The sequence below is a fragment of the Thrips palmi genome, unplaced genomic scaffold (assembly GCF_012932325.1).
Source record: "Thrips palmi isolate BJ-2018 unplaced genomic scaffold, TpBJ-2018v1 HiC_scaffold_3, whole genome shotgun sequence".
NCBI classification, from domain to species: Eukaryota; Metazoa; Arthropoda; class Insecta; order Thysanoptera; family Thripidae; genus Thrips; species Thrips palmi.
The window spans coordinates 144,368-167,087 of NW_023144630.1; the positions used below are offsets into that span (position 1 = coordinate 144,368).

At 59.0% G+C, this 22,720-nt stretch overlaps 2 protein-coding genes and 1 pseudogene across 2 annotated transcripts; 1 reads left to right on the forward strand and 2 right to left on the reverse strand.

Annotated features, from left to right (window-relative positions):
* Positions 1–784: 784 nt before the first annotated feature.
* On the reverse strand, positions 785–2,914 carry LOC117648380. Its single transcript, XM_034390890.1, has 4 exons — positions 2,695–2,914; positions 2,213–2,322; positions 1,658–1,860; positions 785–1,369 (listed from the first exon to the last, which is right to left on the reverse strand). Exons 1-4 carry the CDS (start codon positions 2,706–2,708, stop codon positions 785–787), a joined length of 912 nt encoding a protein of 303 aa, XP_034246781.1. The 5' UTR covers positions 2,709–2,914.
* Positions 2,915–11,029: 8,115 nt separating this feature from the next.
* LOC117648381 lies at positions 11,030–19,816 on the forward strand (annotated as a pseudogene).
* Positions 19,817–19,854: 38 nt separating this feature from the next.
* Positions 19,855–22,314, reverse strand: LOC117648382. The gene is made up of 6 exons (XM_034390891.1): positions 22,017–22,314; positions 21,796–21,953; positions 21,417–21,705; positions 20,660–20,801; positions 20,151–20,614; positions 19,855–20,046 (listed from the first exon to the last, which is right to left on the reverse strand). Exons 1-6 carry the CDS (start codon positions 22,312–22,314, stop codon positions 19,997–19,999), a joined length of 1,401 nt encoding a protein of 466 aa, XP_034246782.1. The 3' UTR covers positions 19,855–19,996.
* Positions 22,315–22,720: the final 406 nt, after the last annotated feature.

Sequence of the window (22,720 nt, forward strand, 5' to 3'; positions counted from 1 at the left end):
CTCAAACCCGGTACCGTCACTCTAAGATAGGACGTGTCAGGACGGTGTGTTGTCGTAGCTCAGGTGGCAGAGCGATGGGCCGTGGAGGCCATGCGGCAGCACACGATTCCCGTTGGACCTGGTTCGCTACCAGCCAGGTCAGGTTACTAACCCTTTATGATTGCCCTACTCCACCCTCCTTCGGGGAGGGCCGACGGCGGGAACTCTTTTGCACCTCGGGAAGGCTAGCTCCCTCGCACCAAGGTAGGCCACCCACGCTGGCACGCTGGGGTTGGGGGTTGGGGGTTGTCTCAGCCACGCCGTCAAGGTAGGCCGCCCATCTGACACGCTGTTGCAAAGGCAGCGCTGCGGCGGAAAATAATGGCCGTACTCAGCCGGGATTTGAACCCACCTACGTCTAGACCAGGGGCAACGTCTCTGAACTGTGTTCTACATCGGGGTTTAAAAACAATCCAAAAGTAGTGTATAAGTCAGATTTATTGCAAACATTTTTTGTCACAACTGAGGCTGGGATTGTCACAATGCGTTCTACAGTGGGCCAGAAGACCGGTGCAGGCGGCCAGATCTCTACACGCGCTGAGAACACCAGAGTCACTGAACAGGATTCGAACCGAACGTATGACCCCACTAAAGGTGTCCTTGTTCGGAGAGCCATCAATTAGTGGGGCCACACGTTCGGTTCGAGTCCCAGCGACTCAAGAGCTAAGAAGGAGTCCGGGATTTTGACCGCCCTCCACCGGTCTTCTGGCCCACTGTGCGTGCCAACCACGCGGCAAGCCCGCGCTCAGAACCAAAATTCCAGCTCCGGGTACCTCTCGTAGACCGTCTGGACCGGCTCGCTGTCCAGCCACTCGTCCTCGTCGTCCTTGAGCCAGACCTCGAGCTTGGTGAGCGCCGGCACCACCTTGCCGTCCAGCGCGCGCAGGAAGGCGTCCGGGGGCTTGCAGTTGACGTCCAGGCTGGTGAGGAGCGGCAGGCGGTGCAGGACGGCGGCCAGTGGCGGCAGCACCGGCGGGGGCACGTCGCTGTCGGCCAGGACGAAGGCGAGGCTGCGCAGCGACGTGGGCGCCTCGTCCGCGCCCAGGCAAAGCACCAGGTTCACGGCCTCGGCGGCCGGGTTCTTCTCCTGGTTGTAGTCCAGCGTCAGCTCCTCCAGGCGCGTCGCCGCCCTGCGCACCAGCTCCTCCGCCTCGGACATCAGCGGCCGCGTCCACGCGTTGAGGTCCAGGATGAGGGCCAGCTTCTTGAGGCTGGGGCACTGCAGCAGCGCCAGCATGCCCTTCAGCAGCGGGCACTTGAGCGTGTGCAGCGCGGGCAGCGCGGACAGCAGGGTCGCCGCGCGCGGAGTGTCCCCCATGATGCACACGTCCTGGCAGACAGAAGGGACAGTCAGCCAGTGCACAGTGGGCCAGAAGACCGGTGTGGGCGGCCAAAATATCGGACGCGTCATGAGCTCCAGAGTCGCTAAATGGGACTCGAACCAAACGTGTGACTCCACCAATAGATTCCTCGTTCGCAGAGCAATCTGCGGTGGGGTCACACGTTCGGTTCGAGTCCCATTTAGCGACTCTGGAGCTCAAAACGTGGCTAGAGTTTTGGCCGCCTCCACCGGTCTTCTGGCCCACTGTGCAGGGCTCTGCCGAGTGAGTCAACGCACCTCCAGTGTGGCCGCATGCCACTGCAGGATGAGGTGCAGGTGGGAGTCCAGGATGCTGTTGTAGTAATCGAATCGCACCCGACGAAGTGACGCCGGCATGGACATGGACATGGAGGCACTGCCTTTCGTCAGGAGAGGAGGCGCCGGCAGCGGCACGTTCAGGCCGTCGTACGGGTTGCCGGCTACGTCCATCGCCTCCAGTCCTGGACAAAGACGGGACGGGTGAGTACATATCAGTGCACCGCCGAAGAATCCTTAGAAGATTTTCTCAAACTAACACGTGTTGAACGGATCCTCGTAAGATTTATCACAATGGGCCAGAAGACCGGTGGAGGCGGCAAAAATCTAGACGCTCCATAGTCGCCGAGTGGGACTCGACCCGAACGGGTGACCACACCAATGGATTGCTTTCCGAACGAGGAATCCATTGGTGGGGTTACCCGTTCGGTTCGAGTCCTGTTTAGCGCCTCTGGAGCTCAACACGCGTTCCGAATTTCGGTCCCCTGCCCCGTTTCCTTGGAGCCTGCGTTTCATGCAACGGATTTCGCGACTCACCAGGAGTGAACAGCAATTGGTCCAGTAACGCGCACAGTCGCTCCGGACGTCTATACAACGGACTGTGAACGTACAGCTCGACTTCTTTTAACCGCCCCAGCGAAGCTTGCCTGTGAAAGCAAGGGCAAACGTGAGCACGGCATCAGTATTCAATTTCTAATCTGGGAATCGCTTCTTGAAAACGATTGCTAGTGGACAATCCGTAACGAATGCATCTGGGAAAGCAAAGCCTTGTGTCTCCGGGTCCCTAACCAAACCCTTGACTGCGAGATAAGTTGAACTCCAAATGCGTTTCGAGCTCCAGAGTCGCTTAGTGGGACTCGAACCGAGCGTGTGACCCCATCAATGGATTGCTCTCCGAAGGAGGAATCCATTGGTGGGGTCACACGTTCGGATCGAGTCCTGATTAGCTACTTGGAGCTCAACACGCGTCTGGAGTTTTGAGCGCCTCCACCGGTGTTCTGGCCCACTGTGCGACGTACCTGGCGAGGATCATAGTGACGAGGACGGCGTCGGACGCCCGGAAGTGGATGCAGAGTTTGGTGACGGCGCAGGCGGTGGTGGCGGCGGGGACGGCCCACACGGTCCACACGTCCTCGCCCCAGGCCTCGTCGTAGTCGTACAGCGTGAGGCTGCCCAGGCACGGCGCCAGGCGGAGCACGGCGGCGACCAACCGGATGTTCTTTCTCTTGGGCGGAAGGCTGAAAACAATTTAAAACAATTTTTAACCATAAAGGACTGTCACGGCGCTCTCTCTTACACCGCACCTCTAGGTTTAGAATGGACTGCAAGCACGAATCCAGGACTGTGGCTCTAAATTCCTTTGTGTGAATTGTTGGTTCGGAGGCTCACACAACTTTGCGCACCCCAACCCCAAAGAGAACAGGTAGTCAAAGTCAAATGAATCGGATGATGTCAGTGCGACATCGAAATGGACCAAATATTGACAAAAATCGCTCAATTTTGTGGTCCTTGTTTTTGACTTTTTTTGTTCTTCCTGGAAAGCGTGTGGGAAACTTCCCACAAATTTGCACGATAAGTTTCAAATCCACAAAATTGAGTGAGGCCACGGATCAAATTGTTCAAACACTGTTGATTTTCTGGAGTTCTGAAAGTGCGGCGTCGCACAGTGGATTTGCCAGAAGACCGGTGGAGGCGGCCAAAACTCTAGGCACGTTTTGAGCTCCAGGGTCGCGTTTTGGGGTCCACAGTCGCTAAAAGGGACTCGAATCGAGCGTGTGACCCCACCAATGGATTCCTCTTTCTGAGAGTAATCCAGTGGTGGGGTCACACGTTCGGTACAAGTCCTGTTTAGCGCGACCCTGGAGCTCAAAACGCGCCTAGAGTTTTGGCCGCCTCCACCGGTCTTCTGGCAAATCCACTGTGCGGTGATGGAGCTTACGGCTCTGTGTCTCTCAAGCTCTGGTCGCGCCACAGCAGCGGGTGCAGCGCCGCGTCCCGCCACCTGCGGCAGACGACCCGGCATTTGAGCAGCTCCCTGGGACGCAAGTAGCTGAAGACTTCCAGCAGCTCGTCGTCGGGCAGCATGGAGAGCCGCATCTGCGAGAGAGGATTGTTGTCAAGGACTTCGCGGGAAACTGATTTAAGTGTGCATGGATCGACCCACAGTGTTAAACCCAGAGTGGAGATCCTTCTGATGTCGAGTATTATACTCCATACTTAGATGCTCCACACTCCACAGAACCCCTATATCTCAGCGGTGCAAACGAGGAGAACTGCACACTTTTAGTGTAGGGGCTGCTATCTGGAGACTGCAAATTCCACACCTCCGAAAGTGTGGAGAAGTCCACACTTTGTTCCACACTGTGCGAAAAAACCACAGTGAATCCTGTTAATTTTTTGCCGGGATTTACTGTAGTTCAGAACACAGGATTTACCGTGCCTGGCTACAGTATCTACTGAACCTGGTACAGGATATTCCGTACTCCACTCCTGTGGTACAGTAAATCCCGTACAAAGTACAGTAGATCCTGTTAAAAAAAGTACAGTAAATCCTGTACTCTGAACTACAGTGGCAGCTGTACTAATCAATACAGGATTTACTGTGATTTTTTCCCACAGTGCAGAGTGTACAGTACAGGAGGCTAAGAGGGCAGTTGCCTCTTTTCACCCCTAGACAGCCACCTGAAAGTTAGGAAAAAAGCCGCAGTCGTTGCTCTAAGTAGGCAAGAGGCGCTCTCTTTCCCATCCGGCCGGCTTTGGATCCACCACGGGGCTACTTGCGTTTCGAAACCTCTTGTCGAGGAAAAAGGCACTATTTCCTTTTCGTCGCACAGCGGCCAGACTCGCCGCGCAACACCTCATAGACTCACACTGGTAGAGAAAAAAGTACGGAAAAAGTACGGAACGTGTCTGGTCAATTTTTCACCTGGACCGTCCCTACTTGACAAGCGCGGAAGTTCTGTACATGTTTTCCGTACCAGTTTACATGAGATCCTAATGGACACCACAGAGAACCAGTACGGAAGGTCCGTACCTTTTCCGTACCCCATTTTCCGTACATTTTCTGTACCCAACCACGGATTTTTTTGCAGTGTACCATATTTGGGTTCCGTTTCCGCTCCTTCTTCTTCCGAGTCAGGTGACCGCCGTACAGGCTGGCCGTGGACCTCGGGGCCGCGGACCTCGGCGCTGCCTTCGACTGGCTGGCGGTGCTGGCGGTCGCAGAGACCCTCGTCGTCTCGGGCAGCCGCACTGCAGTGCAAGACCGCCGCGCCGAACGGGTCGGCCGGGCAGGCAACACATCTTGCTGTGATGTACTGCAGCGGGGGGCCTTGCTTGCCCTGGACCTGGACAAAGCAGGGGTCAGAGAGAGAGAGAGAGAGAGAGAGAGAGAGAAGAGGCAGAGAGACAGAGGGAGAGAAAGAGTAGAGAAAGAACGACATAAAAGCTAGCCGACACCTTTATGTGTCTTGTATTGTTCTAGGTATGTTTTGAAGTAGTAAAGGTATCTTCTGTTAAAAAGAGCCCAAGAACACGAGTGTCTGCGGCGATTAGTACCCGGCAGTTGCAGCCTTGCACAGCGGTTTCCGGCGGTTTCCCAGCCTTTATCCGCTCGCGACCCGAAAATGGTGGCCAAGAAGTTTCGCGACCCCGCAGCCGAAAATGCGGGACCCCACGCCACCCCATCTTTTTACTGCAGTACTCACATGGGTGCTTTGTCAAACCTGTTGAATGAGCGCTGGTGTCAGCTGGCGTTTGTTGCGACCATCTCCATGCCGACATGCCGAACGCGGAGGTCTCGACAATACTGTTGCGCCGCGCGCACTGGCGGCTCCTAACGCCCAGTGGGGGAGGCGACCAAAATCCCGGACGCGTTTTGAGCTCCAGAGTCGATAAATGGGACTCGAACCGACCGTGTGACCCCACCAATGGATTGCTCTCCGAACGAGAAATCCTGTGGTGTTATTTTTCCGTACGTTTGCGAAATCCCCGAAAAGTTCTCCGGGAATCGCCAGGGTTATTTTTAACAGTGTGCAGTAAATCTCTGCGCTGGACACCAGCGGTTGAGCCGAGGGCAAGACAATCAAGAGCAAAATAATTGCGTTTCTAAGACATTTAGTTTAAAACAAAAACACATTAACTGGTGATCACAATTCAAGAGAAAAAGATAAATTGGCGTCAATTAAAAACTAAAGACTAAGGTGTAATTGTACACTAAAAATAACTGAACAGTCAGAATGATTAACAAACAATCAAAAATAAGATGTAACTGATTGCTACAACAACATTTCAATGCAGGGCACATAGCCGTGTCAGCAAACTTGCGTTGCTGCGGGGAACAGTGACATGTTCCTTGACAGATTGATTACAAGATTCTAATAATCACAAATCACTCAGTGGCGGGAACAGTAACCAGCCGGCACTATTCCGAGAACCACAGCGCGACCGAGTTTACGCGACAGGATGGTTGTGGCAATCTAAGAATCACAAACCACTCAGTGGCGGGAGGCGGGAACCACTCCATCCGTCTGCCGTTTGGAAAAACTGATCAATCTTCACAAAACATTGTGATAGAACGTACAAAAAGGCGCATACTCTACTCGGCAACCACATAAACTGATAATCTAGATGTGAATTCACAAGGGCATACCGGGGGAGCCCCCGAGCTACCTCGCTTCGCGCACCAATTAATTTGTAGTACCAAGTCGGTACACATTTAAATGACTCGCCAGCGCACTGTGGGGCTCGAAAGCGACTTCAGCAGGCGTTCTGAAGTCGGCGAAAGTCGCTCAGAGTCAGGATTCGCATAGCCTCGCTCAGGGCGTCCTCGTTCGGCGTGTGCGTCGCCAGCATGGCGAAGCAGCCCACGCGGTCCGCGGGGCAGCCCGCCGTCTGCGCGAAGGCCTTCCCCAGCTGCTCGGCGGAGCGCGGCCCGTTGGGAGGCAGCAGCGGCGTCGCCAGGGCGCGGACCACGCGGCTACCCACGTCGGGGACGCACTGCCGCACCACCGCCAGGCTCAGCCCCGCCGACAGTGTGGCGGCCAGGGTGGGGAACTGGCTGCCGTTGAGCTGCTGGGCCTGGAGTTGGTCGCTGGAGACACGCTGGGTCAGCGCCGTGGCGAGGTGCACCAGCTGGTCCCGTGCACGCACCACCGCCTGCGCCGTCACCTCCACGCACTTGGACACCACCGCGCCGAGGTCCCTCTCCCACTCCAAGCTCCACTCCGGCGCCGTCAGCGTGCTCCTGATCTGGCCGAGCAGCGCGGCTGCCACTTCCTCCGCCGCCGAGAAGGGGTGCTCCTGCAGCAGGTGGGCGCGGTCCGCGTGGAACGCGCTGGGGAAGTCCACCTGCAGCGAGAGGCAAGGGGAAATCACTGTGTGTTTCGGTACACATCCAAAGAATTTCAGCCAAATTTCGATGAATAACAGTCGGATTTCGATGAATTTCAGTCAAATTCAGATGAATTTCAGTCAAATTCAGATCTAAACAGGACTCGAACCGAACGTGTGACCCCACCAATGGATTCCCCGTTCGGAGAGCAATCCGTTGGTGGGGTCTCACGTTCGGTTCGAGTCCCATTTAGCGACTCTGGAGCTCAAAGCACGTCCGGTATTTTGACCGCCTCCAGGCCCACTGTGCATCCCTTATGGGTGCGAGGGAGACTGAGCGACTGTTGGTTGGACTCGTTCCGTAGGTTGTACACGCGGTGGTAGTAGTTTTTTCTCGTGTAGTGTGTCACTGCGACTTTGTCATGTAACGGCGTTTATGAACGGGGTATTGATTGCTACGAGATTCGAGTGATTCCACTGCGACCACTCTTCTCCTCTCTCTGTCTCTCTCGCACCCTTAACGTACTCGCCTTGAGCGCAAGAGAGACAGCGAGGAGTGCGTCGGCGAAATCGCTCTCGACTGGCGGAGCCCCTGTCATTGGCAGGGTAGGCCACCGTCTCCACTCGCGAGCGTCGCGCTCGGGACCATTACCATTACCATTAAGGGCTAGACCACACATGATCGTATGCCATTTCGGGCCCGACACATGCCCGCCTGCACTGCAAAACGAGACATGGCCGTCCTTCGGGACGGGTGCCTACGCTGCGATTACCATTACCATTAAGGGCTAGACCACATGCAGGCGCTTCACAGCGGGCGAGGTCAGTGTGTCACAAAAACACAATCACACACTACACATGCCCCCCCCGCCCCTCGAACACACACACACACACACACACACACACACCACACACACACACACACACACACACACACACACACTGCCACAAATACACACTTACAAACGCACAAGCACACGCAAGTGCGTCCCTAACCCAGTGATCGGTCCGCAACTTCGGCGTTGAGGCGGTGCCGGCGGTGCCTACGGCGACAAGGGCCAACACTACTACAGTGTGCTGCCGGTGTTGGCAAATTTTCAAACCGGGCGCGCGTGACTTGCACGGAATGACGCCGAGTAGTGCGCGGGTTGCCGCAATTGTTTGGAAGGCGGGAGAGTCTGGGAGAGGGGAGGGGAGGGGGCCGCCATCCGGTAAGCCGCGCTGGCTGCACGGCGGCACAGTGGGCCAGAGGAACGGTGCAGGCGGCCGATACTCCGGACGCGTTTTGAGCTCCAGAGTCGCTAAACGGGACACGAACCGAACGTGTGACCCCACCAATGGATTCCTCGTCCGAAGAGCAATCCATTGGTGGGGTCACACGTTCGGTTCGAGTCCTGTTCAGCGACTCTGGAGCTCGAAACGCGTCCGGGGTTTTGGCCGCCTCCACACTGGTCTTCTGGCCCACTGTGCGCTGCCTGGACCTCCCGGAGACCAGGGCGCCGCTCCGTGCCCCTGGCCTGGAGCCTGGAGCAGACCGCGAAGAGCACGCCAGCATGCAAGGCGCTACTGTTTTGCAAGCCGCGCGGTGCACCGCGGCGTGTTCTAGCCGACGCGGAACACGTGTGTGGGCGGGGCGGGGTGCGGTGGGGTGGTGTGGGGTCGATACAATGATATCCTGCTGGTGTTGTTGTTGTTGAGGGTCTTGTTAGTGGGTGCCATTGCAGGCAGTGGCGAGCCCTCTAAAAAAGTGTGGTCTTCTCTACTCGCCTGTGTGATTGGCGAGGGGTCTTCAGAAGACCCCGCAGCCTACATTATTGACAAGCAGTCTAGTGCGAGTTGGGAAGTTCATTTGGTCGAGCGGTGCCTTGGTATTTGGGGATTTTCGAGGCGTATGCATACGCCGCGTATGCGACCGTATGGCCTGGAAAATTTTATAGGCCATACGGTACCCCCGATTCCGTTAATAGGCCATACGGCGTATGGCCCCGTATGGCCCGGAAAACACCACTGTGTCGTGTAGTACAACACTGTAAACGGGGTCCTTTTTTTCGTGTGGTTCCTTACTCATTTGGTTGGTTGCTGTAGTTAGCGGTCGTCCACATATTACGTTACGTGATTCTTAGTTCTATCCTTATTGATTGTTATGAACTGCCAGTCAGTGCGAGAGGGACAGAAGACATTTCGCAATGGATGAACCACCATTAAGGATTGTAGTGCTTCGTAAGGCGTGATCCAACCGAAATTTTAATACTATTTTGAAAACTTCTCAACATTTTTTTAATTGAGACATGTACCCTGTGAAATATTATTTTGAAAATGTGTTGCCATGTCAGTTCATTTAGAGAGGCTGAGACAGCCCTTGGTTTCTGGACTCTCGAGTAAAAGCTAGCTGACATACCTTCGAGTGTCTTGTATTGTCTAGGCGAGGGGGAAATCACTCTTACAAACTGTGACCCGACCACTTCCTATAACGTTCTATTACGCTATTACAGGAGGCTTATTACGCTCCAAAATATCCAGATTTAGCCTAAAATCGGACCCTAAATAGAGAAAATCATTAAAAATTTGGCAATTACGCCATTACTATTACGCGTAATACTAGAAATCGGTGACCCGACTATTGCGCGAGTGATTTCCCCCTCGGTTCTAGGTATGTTTTGAAGTAGTGAAGGTATCATCTGCTAAAATAAAAATTTCCGGTGTGTGTTGCAGGAACGAGAGCGCTTCATGCAGCGGCGCCAGCAGCTGGAGCAGCAGCACGCGGCCCAGGTGTCTGCGGGGCTGGCGCTGTCCGCGGCGCGCGAGCGCGGCCTGCGCGTGGAGCGCGACCGCCAGGACTCGCAGGAGGCGGAGCGCGAGGTGACGCGCCTGGTGCGCAGGAACGGGCCGCGACACCCGCCGCCGCCACTGCCCGCACCGCCCGCCGCCCAGGTTGGTCCGGTAGTCGTGCGCGCAACGAGGAAGAAGGCGGAGCCAAAGATCGCGAGTTCAACTCCCAATTTTTTTCTGTTTTTTTTATTATTTTTTATTTTTTTGTAGTTTTGTTTCTGATGTTGGTAATCTGTTGACGTGTGGTAGTGAGTGGAGAAGAAAAGTACAGGGTTCACTGTTTCTAAAAAATGATCTGGACATCCATTTGGCAGGGACTTCATTCTCAGTTTTTCAAGTTGAGTTTAATAATCAGTTTTAATCAGATAAAGTTAAAGTAATTTCAAGACGGACCGCGTCATTTTGCCATCATCCACTCATTCGCACATCTCGCCTCCCCCTCCCCGCCACCCTCCCACGAGCAAACGACTGCTTGCTCCCTCCCCCTCCCCCTCTCCCCGGTGTTCCTCCCCCGCAGGACGTGCACTACAAGTACCAGTACGCCGTGGACGACGGCCTCAACACGGAGGACGGTGAGTGTCCTCCAGGGGCGGAGCCAGGGACGGATTCAGGAGGGAGAGGGGGGGGGGGTCGCAAAAGATGTCTTAGGAGTGAGTGGATAGTACGATTTGTGGCCTGTCGTGGCCGCCGTCCGGATGCGCCCCCTCCCCCTTACAGTGGGCCAGAAGACCGGTGGAGGCGGCCGAAACTCTAGACGCGTTTTAAGCTCCAGAGTCGGTAAACAGGACTCGCTCGAACCGAGCGTGTGACCCTCGCTCTCCGAACGAGGAATCCATAGGTGGGGTCACACGTTCGGTTCGAGTCCTGTTTACCGACTCTGGAGCCGGAGCTCGAAACGGGTCTAGAGTTTTGGCCGCCTCCACCGGTCTTCTGGCCCACTGTGCTTGTGGGTGCAAACGAGCGGACTCGTCTGGTTAGGTTCTCCGACATGCGCGGCGAGTGCTGAGTCTTCCAGTCACTGCCACGGCCGGCCACGGCAATGGGGAATGGTGGTGGTGGAGTGGCGTGGACGCGGCCGAACGGGCCAGCGTCAAGCCCACCAAGCGCCGGGCCTTTATCGTAATACCTGCCGGACCGTATCTTAAATCGTATATTGTCATGAGATCACGACAAACTGAAAATCGTTCCTCCAACATGAGGATGCCGGTTACTTATTTTTAGAAAACAGCCTCAAAGCTTCAACACCAAAGGGTACTGAGATTGCGTCGCATTCTATTGACATTCCTTTTGTTGATCTCAGTTTTGTTTGCTCAATGTGTTTTGAAGGACAGTTTTATTATGTTTTTTGTGTTCATCTCACTGCTTTCAATTTGAGTACAATGTTTGTATAGACTTTATTTATTGAAACCGCGAATTGAAAGCGCATCTCCCGCGTCGAGTCGCTGCGCAACCTGTTCGCGCGCTCCGAGCACAAGTACACCACAGCGTACACGGCCAAGGCCGACAGGGCCGCCAAGGCGCCGCCGAGGCCGCGGCTGCAGGCCTCCCCCGCCCCCGCCCCCGCGAGCGCCAAGGCGGCCGCCAAGGACAACAGCGAGTGGGTGAAGGAGGAGTGCCAGCAGCACAGCCTACTGCTGGGGCCCGGCGCGGGGCGGCCGCCGCCCTCCGCGCCTCGAAGACGCCCGCCGCCGAGCCAGAGCAGCCAGAGCAGCCAGAGCCAGGACCCCATCGCGCTGCTGGAGCGACTCCTCGGCGGCGGCTCGGGGTCCGCGTCGGGGGCAGCCGCGGGCGCGGGGCTGGGCGCGCTCAGCTACGACGACCTCCTCAGCGCCGTGCGCGCGCTGGCCAGCGAGATGGACCCCGAGCGGCTGCGGTACGCCGCCCTGCTCAGCCTGTGGCAGTTCGACGACGACCCCGAGGACCGCGACGTGGAGTCCGAGGCCGCGCACCGCCTGTCCGTGCTGCCGGAGGAGACGCCCGCGTCGGGCGGCCGGACGCCGGAGCGGAGCAACAGCGCGGCGTCGGACCGGACGTCGACGCACAAGCGGCGCCACAACTCCGTCACCGAGTGCCCCGGGCATGGCCCCGGGTCCGCGCCGGCGCCAGGGCTGGCCGGCCGCCCCAGGACCAGCTCCTCCAGCTGCGAGAACCTGCTGCACCCCGGCGGGGCGGCCAACGGGCACGCCAACGGCCACGCCGCCGCGCAGCCGCAGCTGTCCGTCGACGACCTGTGCGTGTTCCTCAACAACCTGCTGCTCGTCAAGTCGGACGAGAGCGGCTACGAGAGCGACTCGACGCGCAACGGCTCCGAGTCGCCGAGGGGCTCCATCCGGGCGGCCTCGGCCGCGGCCTCCACGACGTCCAGGCCGAGGCCGACCGCCAGCGTGTCCAACACGTCCTCCGTGGTGGACTCGGTCGTGGAGGACGACGTCTTCCTGGAGGGCCAGCCGACCGTCTAGCCCGGCAGCGACTTCTCCCCGGAGGACGGCGCGGCCGGCAGCAGCGCGCTGTTCGCGCGCAAGCGAGGCATCCGCCGCGGCGACGTCAAGACCCTCGGCATCCTGGGCAGCCGGCGGCCGCAGTCCCTGGCCTGCGACAGGTGGGTACACTGCACGCGCCGCACGGTACGGTGGGCTAGAAGACCCGTGGAGGCGGTCAAACCTCTGGACGCGTAGCTCAAGAATCCCTAAACAGGACTCGAACCGAACGTGTGACCCCACCAATGGATTGCTCTCCGAACAAGGAATCCATTGGTGGGGTCACACGTCCGGTTCGAGTCCTGTTTAGCGACTCGAGCTCTGCACGCGTTTAGAGTTTCGACCGCCTCCACCGGCCTTCTTGCCCACTGTAAACTACCCTCTAAATGCTAATAGCTCGCTGTCGGCCCTCCAGGTGCAAGAGCAGCGTCGGCAGCAGCAGCAGCGAGTTGAGCGCCGAGGCCGAGGCCTCCGACACGCGGACCGCGTCGCCCTCGCCGACACGCCCGCGACCACTTACCCAGAGGTGAGTTGACTTACAGACGGCTGTTTTAAGTTGGGGAAGAAAAGTAGTGTTACCAGTGGGTGTTCTCGTTTTCCAGACTCGCGCCGCCGGGCCCGCGCAAGCCGCCCCCGCACTCCTCCGGCCGCGGCCTGCACTCCATGCTGTCGCAGTCCACGCTGTCGCTCACCACCGTGTCCTCCGGGAGCGCCACGACGGCGTCCTCGACGGCAACCTCGACGGCGGGGGCGTACGAAGGAGTTCCGGACGATCCGCGTCAGCAAGGACGTGCGCGGCGACCTAGGCGTGCTCATCGAGAGGAAGGAGAGCGGCCCGGCCGGCCCCGCCAGCTACGTGGTGTCCGGCATCGAGACGGGCAGCGCCGTCTACCTGTAAGCGCCACAGTGCACAGTGGATTTGCCAGAAGGCCGGCGCAGGCGGCCAAAACTCTACACGCGTGCAGAGCTCCAGAGTCGCTAAATGGGACTCGAACCGGACGTGCGACCCCACCAATGGACTCCTCGTTCGGAGAGCAATCCGTTGGTGGGGTCACACGTGCGGTTCGAGGCCTGGTTAGCGACTCTGTAGATCAAAACGCGTCCGGGATTTCGGCCGCCTGCGCCGGTCCGCAGTGTCCGCTCCAAGACGATCCCTAACTTGAACTGTTTCCGTTCGCAGTGACGGGCGTCTTCGCGTGGGCGACGAGCTCGTCAAGGTCGGGGGGCGGCGCATGCGCGGGCTCACGCTGCAGGAGGCGCGCTCGGCGCTGAGGGCCTCGCCGCAGCAGGTGGAGCTGATCGTGGCCAGGACGCCGACGACGGAGCACGCCGACGACGCGGCCTCGGCCACCGCGACGACGGCTACCTCGACGACGCCGGCGCCGTCCGCCGCGGAGGCCGGCAAGGTGACCGGCATGAGGAAGTTCTCCTACCGCACGGAGCAGGTACGATCGGGGACTCTTTTCGCGGTTGCCTACCATTTTGGGGATTTGGAGTTGCGTTTTTTAGGCACGAAGTAGCCTTATAGTATACCCAGGATTCAGCCGGCCCGAGATTCAATTTGTGTGGCCCTTTATGCATTTCGGAAATTTTCTATACGATTTTAATGAGATTTTGCAGACTTGTAGAACTTTGAACGCTGATTCTCATGCTGAAATCTGGTTAAAAAGTTAACGGCCAATTTTGAGAAATTTGCTGTCAAAATCGCCGTTTCCATGGCAAAACTCGACTCGTCAAAGGGAGTGGGGGGAGCCGAGCCGGGGCGGACCAATAGCCGAGCTTCATTTTGGGTCTGTACAGCTTACTCCAAAAGCTGAAATGGCGCGTTCGAAATGAAAAATTTCTTTGACTGCAGGTAGACAAGATGCAACAATAGAATTGGTGTCGGTTCGAACGCAGTTTTTCGGGTAGAACTATCCAATAATACTTCTTGATCGGAGTGTGTTTGGGCATGCGCAGTAGGTTTGCAACCTGTTTAACAGTTTAACCAACTGTAGCATTTGAAATCTGTATTAATTTTGCTCTCTTTTTTGTTTTTCTTTGTTTCCTGCTTATGAAAATTCATATAAAACAAATTTTCAATTTTTATGTGATAACTTTCTAAAAAAATATTCACAAAAAATTAGCAAAACAAAAGTTCTTTTTTTCTGACATAAAGTTTCTCAAATATTACTTTTTTTCTGTCAATAAAACAATTTTGTTGTTGTTGTGATTCAGTTAGCACTAGGACCACTTCGCTCCACCTCGCGACTTGCAGTGCTCATGTTCCTCGAACAAGACTCACCCGCGTTTCGAAACCTTCCCTCCCGAGTTTATGAAGTTTGTCAAACCAACCGTCGTGGTGTTGATTCGTTGTGAGTGAGAACTATTACACAGAATTGAAGAAAACATGACTAGAGAACCATAGCCTTTTGAAACAAGCCAAACAAGTCAACGTCAGCAACAATGGAGGGGCAGTTTTAATGCCCGACTGCTGGTGCTTTCAGCTTCGCGATTTTCGCAAGGGCGCAGACGCCGAGAAGATTGTTGCCAACCCTTGAAAATTAATTTACTGCCTTCTTTCTGCTAAGAACATTTTAATAATGATGGACTTTAAAGATGTTCCATTGTCAGAACACTGCGGAATACATTAGCATTGGAATTTTTTGAATTTACCAGCATTTTGATTTCTATTTATTGTCAAGTTTAAATTTCGACGGGTGGCACATCGACCACATTGGTACCACTGCCATTGGTACTCCCCTGAGCCACAACTTCACAACACCACTTCTTTTCTTTCTCCACTCTCTTAATCAAATTGACTTCGTGACTCCTAGGATTTCTTGAAATCGTATTTTTTTTTTTTCTGACGTTGCTGCTGGACTTGCTGCAGGTGACACCGAGGAGGAAGGCGCACTCCACCAGCAGCCCCGGCAGCAGCCCGGCGGCGTCCTCGAGCGGGGCGTCGTCGTCGTCCAGCGCCGCGTCCTCCACGTCGTCCTCGGGCCAACCCCCCGCCCCCGGCACGGCGGCCACGGCGGCCGCAGGGGCATCCTGGGCACGCTGCCCCGACGGCCCAAGTCCATGTCGATGAGCCTGTTCACGGTCATCTTCCAGAAGGGCTCGGGCCACAAGTCCCTCGGCCAGGACTCCCCCAAGGGCAGCCTCGGCATCTTCATCAAGACCATCTTCGAGGCCGGGCAGGCGGCGGAGGAGGGCACGCTCAGAGAAGGTAATTTAATTTCTGATACCATTACGAAGTCGAACTCCGCTACGAGTACGGCAATACGGCAGTACACTGGAACGGGAGGAGCGTAAAGGCGTGTTTATGCTGCCCATTACATCTGCCTTTCGTCCGGAAACTTATGTGGTTGCGTGCGCGGCCGGCCGCGCTGGCCGCGCGAAGGGAGTGGGAGTGGTCGCAGGTAGAGGGGCCCCGGGCCACCGACCTGGACGCGGAGCAGCGACACGAGGCTGACTGCTTCCTTCGCGAGGTCCACGTGTTCTGCAAGGCACCACAACGGCACGCAGATGGCACATGCTGTGTCTCGGTAGGACTCGAACCGAGCGTGAGATCCCACCAATGGATTCCTCAAAACGCAACCGGAGTATCGCCGCCTGCACCGTTCCTCTGGCCCACTGTGCCGCCGTGCAGCCAACGCGGCTTACCGGATGGCGGCCCCCTCCCCTCCACCCCCCGGGACTCCGGACTCCAGACGGTCGCCGAGTACGTCGTCGAGAACGGCATCCACGGCGAGCGCCAGCTGCACGCCCTGGTCCGCGGCCGCCAACGGACGGCACGCCGTGCCGTCACCGCGGCCTGCGGCCATCCGTCACCTGGGCCATCCGCAGGAAGACTGCGTCCAGGATCAGCTCCTTTTGCACTGCGGGACGAGGACGGACATGTCCTTCTCGACCTGCGGGCCCTGCAGGAGGTCGCGCACCGCCACTGACAGGCCACGAACGGTGGCTGGAGAGGGAGGGGGCAAAGCCAATTATATAGGTGTGGGGCCGGGCAAACACACGACACGACAGTGCATTGGCAGGGCTTTGGCAGCACCTTTGGCAGCGCCTTGGCAGCACCCTGGCAGTGCATTGGCAGCCCTCCTTCCAGCACCTTTTGCTGCAGTCCTGGAAGTACTCCCCGACCTCTTCGGCAACGTCATGGAGAACGTTCTGCCCTCTTCGCCGATCCGCTGGCTGTTGCCTCATACAATATTGATCCTCGACCGAACAATAATCACCAGCAACAGCAACAACACCAGCATCATCAACAACAACAACAACAACAACAACAACACCAGCAACAACAGCAACACCTGCTGCAGCAGGCACAACACCAGCAGCAAAACCTGCAGCAAACCCTGCAGCAGTCACAGCAGCAGCATGGGGGCGGCCCGCAGGTCGTGTACCGCGTGGTGGGATCCCGTGCGCACGTCAAGAAGACCGATGGCGGGCAGCAGACGGACAACGGCGGCTTCCGGTGCGTCGCCGTCGCCACGCTGGCCTGCCTTTTGAACGCACCCGCGCGCTTTGGATGTGCACTCTATTTTGGTTTCGCTTTCCAGGCAAATTTCGAACGTTCAGTGGAAGAAGTTCGTGGAGGGGGACCGCGTGCCGGAGCTGCTGCGCTCCAAGGGAGACGCGGACGGTCTGAGAGAGTGCGAGCACCCGCGGGACCACTCGCGGCTCGTCGCGGGGGCCGCGGGGCAGAACTCTCAAAAAGCGGCCTCTGAGGCCGGCCGAGCAGGCCGCGGTGCGGCCTCAGCGCGCAGGGGACAGGCTGGGACGGCTCGGTCGCGGCCTCGTCCAGGCCGACCGCTGCGGCCTGCTGCAAACGACAAACGACAAACGACAAGCGATAAAACGATGCCTCGTAAAGCCCCTCGGGCCGGCGGCCGCGGCCTCCGATTTGGCGCCAAAACGAGCCTCTGCCCTCCGTCCGCTCCGCCTGCTCGACGGCCTGCTGCAGACCGCGCGTCGGCCTGACGAGGCCGACTGCCGGCAGCCAATAGGGTTCAAGGATGCGACCGAGGGAGCCGGGAAGTGGCCGAGACGTGGCGCCCTCACATCATGCGGACAAGTCCGGCACTGTCCGTTCAGGCGCAGGGTTGCTCGCCAGCGGCCGGCCTGCGGAGCCGTTTCTTGAGAGCTCTGGGCCCGAGTGCCGGGCCGCCGCCTGCTCCCCCACGGGGTCTTCGCGGCGGAAGCCAGGCGCGGATACAAAAGGGGGCGGAGTTTTGCCCCCCCCCCCCCCAAGCATCTAGCTAGCCAGCCGCTTCAAAGGTAGGCAAAAACATACATTGCTCGTGCAGTAGGCAAAAAAGTGCTACTCTGCGCCCCACAGTGCACTGCTAATCCAAGTGTGGACCAAGTCCACGCTAAATAGCGTGGACCACCGTGGTCCACGCTAGGAAACGTGGACCACGGATGGTCCACACTTGGAAGTGTGATTGGCCTATGAGAAGTTCAACGCTGTGAAGCGTGGACCACAGCTCGGTCTACGTTTTCTAGCGTGGACCACGGCTTGGTCCACGCTTCATGGCGTGGACCATTCGTGGTCCACGCTTCATAGCGTGGACCATTCGTGGTCCACGTTTCCTAGCGTGGACCACCGTGGTCCACGCTATTTAGCGTGGACTTGGTCCACACTTGGATAAGCAGTGTGGGCTAGAAGACCGGTGGAGGCGGCCAAAACTCCATATGCGTTTTTAGCTCCAGAGTCGCTAAGCAGGACTCGAACCGAACGTGTGACCCCACCAATGGATTCCTCGTTCGGAGAGCAATCCATTGGTGGGGTCACACGTTCGGTTCGAGTCTCATTAGCGACTCTGGAGCTCCGGAATTGCCGTATTTTAATTTTCGGCCAAAAAAACTTAGGCATTCAGGTTTTGGGCGAAAAAGTTTGGGTGAACCGTCGTAGGGGTAATGTGTGTCTGTGACGTCTACCACCAGACAGGCCGCGCGCGCCCTCGCGACGCCGTCCAGTGCTAGACCGTGGAGCCGTTTCTTGAGAGCTCTGCCGCGGGGGCCGCGGGGGCCGCGCCCGGGGGCGGCAGTGGCGCTGGAGGCGGCGACAGGAGGACCGCCCCCGGAGCGAGCGCGGCGCCCCTCAACGGGCCCCACAACGCCGTCCACAACGGCGTCCACAACGAGCTGCAGGTCGCCGCCAACGGCAACGGACTCCCCCGCAAGAGCAATGGCGGCCACGGCGCGGAGCGCGACCAGGGCCAGAAGAGGGGCACGGGTGAGTAGAGACTTGCATGCCGGGGACGTGCAAGTATCACGTAACGCCGCCACGACGCGACTCAGTGGCAGGGCAGCGCCGAGCCGAGCGCCGCTTGATGTCAGGGAGGGGGTGGGAGCGGCGGCGAAGAGAGCGGGGCACCACTTCACCCCCTCACCCGCGTCGCGGCCGCTTCGGGCCGGAGCCGAAAGGATCCCGAAGGTGTGGACCGGACGGGCTGCCTACCTTCACGGCGCACTCCTCACCGCTCGCCCCAGCCGCCCCGAGGACGCCGCTGCAGGAAGACGGCGTGCCCGTCGTCGTCGTCGTGGAGGCCGTGCTGCAGCAAGCGTCTAGGAGGGGACAGTGTGGCAGTCTGACAGCGGAGCTGTACTCGGCAGCGTGGCACACCGTCGGCGAGGACATCCCGGCCGTAGCCACGCCATAACGCAGCGCCCTTCCGTCGCTCAGCGTTGCCGACAAGGTGCACTTCTTCAGGGCGCTGACCCGCCGGCTGGAGGCCATGCGGAGGCGCATCCTGCACCCCATGCACGTGCAGCCCGGGTGCAGCTGGGTCATGCAGGGCACGCTGGGGTACTTCCGGGACTCCAGCGTCACCCTGGACATGGTGGCAGCCTTCGACAACCTGAAGCAATCCTTCTTGTGGTCTGTCCTCCGCAGGCACGGCGTGAACGAGGACATTGTGCAGCTGCTGCAGAGCATGTACGAGGGCGCCACCAGAAGGATCAGCGCCAACGGGGTGCACACCGAGGCCGTGGACCTGCTGCAGGGCATCACGCAGGGCTGCCCAGTGTCCGTCCATGCTGCTCTACTGCATTGCCAGCGCACCGCTGCTCAAGGCCCCGAACGTCGACGGCACGGACGGCAAGCTGGCCGCGTCTGTGTCCGTGCTGAGGGACGACGGGGTCTTGTCCTCGATGTAGTCCACCTCGGTGGCGATGTCCTTGATGAAGCGCGGCACGTACTTGCCGTCGCCCGTCACCTCCTTCGACAGCTTCACCTCGGTGGCGGTGGACCTGAGGCAGCGAATGGGACTCGAACCGAACGTGTGACCCCACCAATGGATTCCTTGTTCGGAGAGCAATCCACTGGTGGGGTCACTCGTTCGGTTCGAGTCCCATTTAGCGACGCTCTGCAGCTCAAAACGCGTCTAGAGTTTTTGCCGCCTCCAGAGTCACGTAATTCCCTGCCATGTTTTAGAAAGCTGCATCGCCGGCGCTGGCTACTGCTGCCAACCACGCGTCGATGCACTTGGCACTTAAGTGCGGGATGCCTTAAGGTTAGGTTAGAAGGTTAGACGATATCGACTCACGATGATTTCGTAGTTGACGAAGTCGGAGGTGAGGAGGTACGACCATTCCCCGGCAAAGTCGAAGAACTGCTTGTCGAAGGTCATGAAGTGGTGGCGGCCCACCAGCAGGCCGGTGGCGCCGTAGGGCGGCAGCCAGCGCGACAGCTTCAGCCCCGAGCGGTACTCGTTGAGGGCGTCCAGGAGGTAGTAGCGGTACCTGCGAACACGACAACGCTCCAGTTGTGGTCTAGCCTCTCAAGTTCAAGTTCACCATGAGAGCGCCTGCGGCAGCGCGGGTAGGCAGCCCAACACACAACTCACTTGTCGAGAGAACTGATGTCGGCGGTCTGCTCCTGGGCCACGCGGTACGGGGACAGCTCGTGGAACTCGGGCAGGCGGTCGAAGCCGTGCCAGGGATGGGCAGGGTCTGCGTGTACTCCAGCAGCCCCAGGTCCTTGTCCAGGATGAGGCTGGACGAGGGCTCCAGGGTGGGGCGCGCCACGGCGCTGGCGTCCATGTGGTTCAGCAGGTCCATGAGGCCCACCTCGAGCTGGTGCAGCGCCCACAGCAGGCTCTCGCCGATCTCCTTGGTGACGTCGTAGTAGCGCCAGGCCCACAGAGCCTTCTGGTACACCTTGCCGGCCAGCTTGCGCACGTAGGCCACGGGGGGCGGCAGCTTGTGCAGCGCCTCGTAGTGGCCGAAGGCGGCGTCGCACAGCGCGTCGAAGTACGCCTTGCAGTCCGAGTGCGTCTGGCGCAAGTCCCGCACCACCCACTCGGCCGTGCTGCGCGCCGAAACAACCCTCAATAACCCTGAATCACGCGCTTACTCGCTGAGCTCGGACAGGTACTGGTCGAAGTAGTCCTGCACGTGGAAGTCCTCCAGCCAGGACGCGTACTGCGAGTACAGGTGGAGCACCTCGCGCACCTCCTCCATGCTCATGAGGTGCGTCTTGACGGACTCCACGAAGGCTGAGGCGGGAAGGGTGAGCTACGTTAGAGTCGACGGCAGGGCCATGGCAGGGCCACGGCAGGGCCACGGCAGGGCCACGGCAGGGCCACGGCAGGGCCACGGCAGGGCCACGGCAGGGCCACGGCAGGGCCACGGCAGGGCCACGGCAGGGCCACGGCAGGGCCACGGCAGGGCCACGGCAGGGCCACGGCAGGGCCACGGCAGGGCCACGGCAGGGCCACGGCAGGGCCACGGCAGGGCCACGGCAGGGCCACGGCAGGGCCACGGCAGGGCCACGGCAGGGCCACGGCAGGGCCACGGCAGGGCCACGGCAGGGCCACGGCAGGGCCACGGCAGGGCCACGGCAGGGCCACGGCAGGGCCACGGCAGGGCCACGGCAGGGCCACGGCAGGGCCACGGCAGGGCCACGGCAGGGCCACGGCAGGGCCACGGCAGGGCCACGGCAGGGCCACGGCAGGGCCACGGCAGGGCCACGGCAGGGCCACGGCAGGGCCACGGCAGGGCCACGGCAGGGCCACGGCAGGGCCACGGCAGGGCCACGGCAGGGCCACGGCAGGGCCACGGCAGGGCCACGGCAGGGCCACGGCAGGGCCACGGCAGGGCCACGGCAGGGCCACGGCAGGGCGCTCGGGTGGAGGGGCGGAAAGGGTGGTAGTTGAGGAAGGCGAACATCTCCTGCGCGGTGAGCAGGCCGGGGACGACGGCGCGCTCGATGCGGCGCTTGGCGTCCTCCACGAAGGCGTCCCAGCGGTCCAGCTGCGCGGCCACGGAGCTCTCGAGCTGCGCCAGCGAGTCGTGCGCCGACTTGAGCACCTCGCGCGTCCAGCGGTGCGTCGCGTTGCGCAGCTCCGCCAAGTCCGTCATCGTGGCGTTCCAGTGGACCATGGCGTTCTTACCCAAAGCCTGTGCGTCGGAAAATTAAAAAAAAAAAAGATCAGCATCAGAAATCCGCCGACGGGGAGATTCGATCTTAGACTGAAGATCGTGGCTCACTTTGATGACTGGGATTACGTCCAGGGTGGCCGCGATGTCGATGTACACGATGTCCACCAGCATGGAGGCGAAGCTCTTCACGGCCGAGTATGTACGCCGCGTCCAGCACCTCCAAGCCGTGCTTGGTGACGCAAGAAGCACCACCGCTCGCAACAGATCTGGAAAGCAAAAGAACGAGGGTTCAAGTACTAACCCGTTATGATTTAATTCCTGAAAAGAACAGGTTTTTATGTTTACGTACGCTGCCGACGCAAAGAAATTCCAGATGTCCTTGACGAAGAAATCATTGTGCTCGAAGTGTTCCTTGAGCTTTGCCAGGATGTCGGGCAGGTCGGCGGCGATGGCCTTCTTGGTGCGGATGTTGTACTGCATCACCTCGTCCAGCGTGTCCATGACGCGGGGGTGCACGGCCTCCCACTTGCCGCCGACGTCCTCGCGCAGGAAGTCGGTGAAGCCGTCGTAGATGGCGCCGCCGGCGAGCACCAGGTCGTTGTAGTCCGCGAGCACGGCGTTCTGCATCTCGTCGACGACGCCGGGGCGCCAGGACGCGCGCGTCCAGAAGAGCCCGGTTCAACGGGCTGCAGGAGCTCCCTGCCCTCCGAACGAGGAATCCATTGGTGGGGTCACACGTTCGGTTCGAGTCCTGCTCAGCGACTCTGGAGCTCGAAACGCGTCTGGAGTTTTGGCCGCCTCCACCGGTCTTCTGGCAAATCCACTGTGCGGCGTAGGCCGCGGCAGGGTCAAACCACCTTGATTCTATCCTTGTCACTCTAACAAGTTGGTGGACAAAGAGAGAGAGAGAGAGAGAGAGGACTACAGGAAACAGAACAGTGGAGGTGTCTCGCGCGCAGCTCGCGAATGGCGCGCGACCCTCCCATTTAGAAACGAGCGCATGTCGCAGCCTCGGCCTTTCCTTCGCCATTTG